Here is a 6829-nt window from a genome sequence, read left to right as displayed (position 1 = left end):
ACCGACCCCGGTGCAGAGGTTTCCAAATCCCACCTCGGAACAGCCGCTCAGGTACCAACTCCTCAGGCAGAGCCTGGTTCTGAACTCGGCTACCAATTCCAGCTTCTGTCGTGTACGCCCAGAGCCTCACACACCAGCCTGGACCACCGCAACCTGCAGCCACTGCTGTACTGAACCAGGCGGCGGCAGCCGCCAGCAAAAGGGGTGGTTGGGATCACTGACAGGATCTCGTAAATGAATATTACAACGGCAAGATAACCAGTCGCTTCTTCTCTCTAAACTTACTATCGAGAACTAACCACAAAGGTAAAGTCGCCTTAAATTTCACAAAAAACATACACTGCAGTTTGCTTGATGTTGTATTTCTCAAGGTATACGTAGCATTGCCTTTTAAAGTTTACAACTACTAACTTGAGGTAGTATTTAACCATTCTATGAGAATTTCCTGAACAGAATGTCAACTTTACCGTCAGCCTGAAGAAGCAACGAAACAACTTCCAGAAGGGAAAGCAACATCAGTTTTATGCACATTGCAGCACCGTTCTTGGTACTTCAGGGTATTACCTGGAGCATGGCAGGTTGGTGTCTATGTTATTAAAGCAAATCAACTCCCATTACTGAAGTGCAAACATCGTAAAAGATTTTACTGAGAAAAGAAATGAGCGAGCAAAACTTTCCAATGTACAACTTGGCAGTATCTTGCAAATATAAAACATTAAGTGGAATTTTACAAAGAAAAGAAGCAAAAAGGCTTTTGATGTCAACAGACTGGCACTGTCGTTCTCAAATAGATCGTGTGAATTAACAGCAACAAACGGGGCTCCCATTTTTGCTTTGGTCAGAGCCCTCCCAGGGCCAGCGGAACAGAGCCAGACTGCACGTGTGCTGCACTCCCAGGAGAAACAATCCACTGCTGTTAAGTAGAATTCTTACACTGGAAGTTGTTCAGGCTCTTTCAATCCATTAGACTTTGTTTTTAAACAAAACTCAAGTTTACATGGATACAACAGTTTATTAACGGAATGTACGTGAGTTTCTCTCCTCCATCCTTCCTCTAAGCACCTTACAAAGCAGCTTCCAGTTCAAGCCAAGGACAGGAGTTAATTTCAAGGCAAAACAAAGAGAGGTTCAAAGTCAAGACTAACACCTCTGAGTGCCCAGTTCCTCAAGTGCTTGTCTGGTTCACTAAACTTACAGGCAAATGGGCCTTTCTTCTTTCCCCGCCTTGATCTACCTGCTTCTTCCCAACTCATGGTCACTCAAGCTCTTCTTAGGCAGGTCGCAAGCTCCACGGGAACAGTATAAAGTCACGCTTGCTCTAACGCTCTCTCAGCTATTGCAATATCCCTTTATTATTTTACTGAAAAGCCTTATCGTTATTATGCCATCTCTTCCTGATCTTTTGTAATAGTTCAGTTTAGCTTTGGAATTTTATAAAAACGGGAAGAGTCTTTTTTTCAAGATATAGAGCACCGTGGCCAGGAATAAGGCAAGAGCCAGGAAGATGAGCAGCTTGTCCGTCAGCTCCCTGCGGTTGTACTTTGTTATCAGCTTGCGCCCCAACTGAATCGTCCCAGACATGGACTTGAATTCTTCATTTGCTTCCAGGATGGTTCGTGAAGAATTGGCTGAAATTAAGAGGAAAGAAAAAAAATCAGCTGGTTGTGCTTCAAAAATACATGATAAAGGACATAAGGACGTGATATTTGGCAATATAGTGCCTGTGAGATCCTTCTGGGTCAGACTGACTTATGGGCAAGACAAATGACGACTGTGTTCTTGCAGCAGCTTTCCCAACTCAGCAGTCCTGATGTGCTCAGGAACAATGCAAAGCAAAATAACAGCACCGAACAGCTCTACAGCCCTACATCTTATTCCTCAACTTTTAGGTTACCTGATCAAATCTAGTTCACTTTTTTAATGAACAAAGTCAGTGCCACTTGAGAGCTCCCTGGAAACAGAGGGAAATAAGAGCAGTGCTATAAACACCAATTTAAGAGAGAGGAATCACCATCCCTGCTGTTCTACACATCAGTTCCACCAGCAGCAGCATAAGTGCATATTTGCGTATATCAATTGCACAGCTGAAACTCCCCCAGGCCAGAGCAGTAAGTCAGTGAGATTCAGATGGAGTTGCACAAAGTGAAAAAGTAGCACGCAGCAGTAAGACATCCTTAATTATCCAGCTCAAACAATTTAAACAGGTATTTTGGTTAATTTTTTATAAACATGTACATTTTTCCCCTAATGAAAAAGAGAAAATCAACTAGAGGAAAAGTGTGTTCATTGGTCTCAAATAAAGACAGAATCCGAGAATGTGCCAAACCAGCAAGATGGAACATCAGTCCCTTTCAACTTCTCTTTCCCTGTGAGAACAAACTCACCCCCCGAGCTCCTCGGCATTCCTCCCTTCACACTCCCAAATGAAAGCAAAAGTCCAGGAGTCCCCTTTTTCTTGTATTACGGAATGCACACCCTGTACAACAGTGAATGCTGGTATATCCCTCTACACTGAACTGATTGATTAAACAAAGTTCAAACTCCAAGTATATTGTCTGGTTGACAAAAGCAAGCGCAGCAGGAGTCTGTAATATTTTGCAAACCATTATGTCCCATCTTAGAGTGAAAACATAAAACTTGTTTCCCATCATTAATGGCAGAGCAGAGCTTCCCTGCCTCACAGCCACATATATTCACTGCATACTAAGGAAGGACTTGCTCAGAAAAAAAGGGAAATGTTAACTACTGATGCTGAATTTGCAGCTGGGTTTTGCAAATGACCTTTGGTAGTTTTTCCCTTGACGAACTCCAAGTGCTGTTCAGTCAGAAACAGGGTGACAAAGTGTCTGCCAAACTGTCTTTTTAAAGGGAGAAGAAACATGCTACTTGTGCATGAACAAAGCGTGCCCAGCTGCCATCCTCCGACGGGGGCAGAAAACAAGGAGGGCAAAAGTTGCGTTATTTATCTTCATCTTTAGAACTGTTCTCCCTCCTGCCCAAAAGCACGGCCAGTAAGAGGCCCAGGCAACACAGATCCAACTTCTAAATGCTTCATGAATCACCAGTTCTGACAGGTCGCTTGATTTATTGTCTTAGGAGCCGAAGCCAAAGAAGCGGGTGAAATCTTGGTTTCACAGTCCCTGATGCGCTGCTGACAGAGCAAGTGACCTCGGGTTCATGTCACTTGATCTCCTCGTCTCCCAGTCATCCCAGCTGGAGATGGGGTGAAAGGAGCCCTCCGGCTGCACTAACTTTCCTCTGTGTACAGACTTGTACCGACTTTTATTTTCTCTGTTTCCACACGGACGCCAGGCCAGCAGCGCAGAGCGACACCAAACGTGCTTCCAGCACTGCGTGAACTCACGCTGCTTTTACGATTGCTCTCATAAAAAACTAGAACAAGAGCTCTGCAGCCTGCGCCCTTCTCCTTGTTTATTCGTAATCATGAAACAGAAACTCCAGCAAACAATTCCACAAAACATACGTTATTATTTTCAGTTTATGCCAAACTGTGAGAGGCGTGCTGCTGGACGGTCCTTTGATTATCATCGTGGTAAGGGCAAAGCAGGTTTCCACCACGCTAAACACCGCGTCGGTTTGCCTCTCCACAACCAAAAAGAACTGGTGAAAAGTGCTTCAGTCATCCAGTCCACACCCAAACACCCCAAACCATGTGTACCTAAGGTCTGCACCGTCTCCTCACTCTGCTGGACTTGCTGTGACATCATCCTGCTGATGCTCATCAGACTCTCCGTGATGTTACTTGCACTCTCTGCCAGACTTTCCTTTGTGCTCTTCCTGATATAGGGAAACAATAAAGCAGGAAGGGATAAAATCACAGCTCTGGGTACGGCAGGGAAAATGCTGCTGGCAGGGAGCTTAGATCAGAGCTTGGCCCCAAACACCTCTGCCACTATACAAAACACACAACCAGTTTTTACTGCATGAGAAATTCAGGTTACCTTCACTAAGCTATTAAAAGAAATCACAAAATATTAAAGTCATGAGGCAAACCAACTGCCGGCGGCTCAGATGTGGGCCCCTGTTATTCACCCACGACTGTACAATTTCACGGGCTGGCATGGAAGCACTGATACAAACTACCTTGGGTATCCCATTTGTTGCGTGACAATACTAAACAGGCCAGTTTTTCAATACAGAAATTACACAAGCTTACATCCAGTTTTGCACATAAAACGAGCTTATATAATGATCAATTACCTGTTTATGACGCTGACAAGAATTAATGTAAGAAATATACTGTAAAACTATGAAGCCTATCTTATCCCCTTTTCCACTTGGACGTGACAATGCCAAGAAAACCTGAAATTAACACAATCCTTAACACTTTAAATCTCCACAAAAGATACAGGCACTCACAAAAGAAAAGCTACAAGACACAATTAAGCTCCAGATACAATTAAATAACTTAAAAACATTATGTCACTTCCATTTAAAGCTAGTGAATACAGTATTGTGTTTAAATCTCAGCTCATGCAGTGTGATGGTCCAATACCTTTGCCTGAAGGAGTCTCTTCCCTGCAGCAGCTGATCTTTCTCAGAGTTGTCGATAGCAATTTTACAAGCCAGATTTGCCTTTCTCCAAGCGGCCTGATTGCTGAAAGCACAAGAGCACAATGTTGTAGGACGATGGCAACACCTTGCAAGTTAAAACAATTTCCACAAAGCAAACACCACTGTAACTGAGCACCCCAGACATGTGCATGGACTTCATATAGAATCATTTCGGTTGGAAAAGACCCTCAGGATCATCGAGTCCAACCATAACCTCACTGCAGCACTAACCCATGGCCCTGAGAGCCTCATCTAAACGCCTTTTAAACCCCTCCAGGGATGGTGACTCCAGCACTGCCCTGGGCAGCCTGTTCCAATGCCCCACAGCCCTTTCTGGGAAGAATCTTTTCCTGATATCCAATCTAAACCTCCCCTGGTGCAACTTGAGGCCGTTTCCCCTTGTCTTCTCACTTGCTACTTGGGAGACGAGACCAACCCCCTCCATGCTCCAACCTTCTTTCAGGCAGTTGTAGAGAGTAATGAGGTCTCTCCTCAGCCACCTTATTATACAACAAAACAACAATATGCTGTCCTGTCATTTCTTCTTGTAGGTGTATCATTTACAGAGCGAGGGGAGCAGAATACTGTGCCAGCTGCCAAATGTCACCCTCAAGTCACCTCCTTACATGATCAGCGGCTCAAAGCGTCAGACCACAGCTACGGAGACAGAACAGGAGAGCAAAGAAGAAAGGACTCCTGCCCTTTCCATCCTGATCCACTCTTGGTGTTGAGCAAAGCAGCATCATGTCAGCAACAGCATTTCCAAACCTGCAACCGCTGTGCGGCAGTTCGGGATCTCTGCTCACAGGGACCCGCTGCCCGGCCCACCTGAGCATTTGTTTCTTGTGATTTTCCACTTCCCGCAGTAACGCCTGTTTCTCCGACTCTTTATCTTGCTCCTTCGCCATCTGTTCGAGCTCCTGGACGGCAAGAGAAACACGGAAACCTGATAAAACCTGATCAACACCTGCTGCCACCTGCAACCCGCAGCCCGCGCCGAATTCACGGCGGATCGACCCGCTCAGCGGGACCCCGCGGCCTCCCCGCCGCCCCCGGCCGGGCCCCTCACCTGGATGCGGCCGCGGAGGTGGCGGAATTTCTCCTTCACGGCGGCGTTGAGCTCGGTGAGGGCGCTGAGCGGCCCCGGGCAGTCCCGGATGTCCTGGAACACAACGGCCCGGTGAGCGCGGCCGGAGCTCCACGCCCCGCAGCCCTGGCAGGGGGAGGGGGGGAGTCCCGCCGCGGTGGTACCTGCACGGCCGCCTTGATCTCCAGGTCGAAGCGGACGATCTCCTGGTTGCAGACCCGAACGGGCACGGCGGCCGCCGCCATCTTGGCGGGGGAGAGGGCGCGTTCCGGCTCGCGGGCGCCCCCTGCGGGCTCCGGGAGCGCACGGGCCGCAGCCGCCGCCGCGGGGCCCGGGGCGCTGAGGGGCCGGTGGCGCTGAGGGGCCGGGGGCGCTGAGGGGCCCGGGGCGGCAACCGGCTGCTCCTCGGCGGTGACACCCGCCGTGACACCCGCGAGAAGCGATGACAACATCAGGGCCTCAGCAGCCGCAGTTTTGTAGAAAACGGTCATCTTGGCAATAGAATAAGCCCAGGCAGGATCTCTCAGCAAAGCAGATTTTATTAACCATTTTGCAAGACCAGGTGTTCTGCCTAAAGGTGGGCGCATGGAATAGGGCAAAAATTGACAATCAATGATAAGGGGCAATAGATACAAACTGGAACACAGGAGTTTCCACTTAAATTTGAGAAGAAACTTGTTCCCAGTGAGGGTGCCAGAGCCTGGCCCAGGCTGCCCAGGGGGGTTGTGGAGTCTCCTTCTGTGCAGACATTCCAACCCGCCTGGACACCTTCCTGTGTAACCTCATCTGGGTGTTCCTGCTCCATGGGGGGATTGCACTGGGTGAGCTTTCCAGGGCCCTGCCAACCCCTGACATTCTGGGATTCTGTGAAAAAGCCCCTGCTTGTACCACCCCAATCCCGGTGCAGATTCCCTCCCCTGCTCCCCATCGGCTGGTTCTGCAGGGTTTACAGACCACCCGACCCTGCCTCAGTTTACCTGTCTCATTCATCCAATTCTAACAACCCACTCCCCTTACTGATATATTTACGATACAGATTCCTGGCTCTTTGGCTACCCTTCCCCCTAGATTAACTTTTAAAATACAGGAATCAGTTTGCATTCCGGGGTTAGTTTGAAGAGACTTTGTTTTACATTAAGGATTCACAGCCTGGTGTCTCTCGGTCCT

General features: G+C 48.0%; 1 protein-coding gene across 1 annotated transcript; it reads right to left on the bottom strand.

Annotated features, from left to right (window-relative positions):
• Window positions 1-618: 618 nt before the first annotated feature.
• On the bottom strand, window positions 619-5966 carry BNIP1 (BCL2 interacting protein 1). The gene is made up of 6 exons (XM_021297213.2): window positions 5827-5966; window positions 5645-5737; window positions 5404-5495; window positions 4517-4618; window positions 3680-3798; window positions 619-1628 (listed from the first exon to the last, which is right to left on the bottom strand). Exons 1-6 carry the CDS (start codon window positions 5905-5907, stop codon window positions 1432-1434), a joined length of 684 nt encoding a protein of 227 aa, XP_021152888.2. The 5' UTR covers window positions 5908-5966; the 3' UTR covers window positions 619-1431.
• Between the last annotated feature and the right edge of the window lie 863 nt (window positions 5967-6829).

The sequence above is a fragment of the Columba livia genome, chromosome 14 (genome assembly GCF_036013475.1).
Source record: "Columba livia isolate bColLiv1 breed racing homer chromosome 14, bColLiv1.pat.W.v2, whole genome shotgun sequence".
In the NCBI taxonomy this organism is placed as follows: Eukaryota; Metazoa; Chordata; class Aves; order Columbiformes; family Columbidae; genus Columba; species Columba livia.
Note: the sequence above shows the minus strand (reverse complement) of the source record. Positions and strands in the feature narration are given on the sequence as shown.

Bases quoted from the DNA above. Each gene is read 5' to 3' on its own strand.
- BNIP1 (XM_021297213.2), bottom strand. From the start codon at position 5,907: ATGGCGGCGGCCGCCGTGCCCGTTCGGGTCTGCAACCAGGAGATCGTC. The intron at 4,619-5,403 runs GTGGGCCGGGCA...TTGTGCTTTCAG, and splicing joins CACAAGAAACAAATGCTCAG to CAATCAGGCCGCTTGGAGAA. The intron at 1,629-3,679 runs GTACACATGGTT...TCTTAATTTCAG, and splicing joins GGAGACGGTGCAGACCTTAG to CCAATTCTTCACGAACCATC.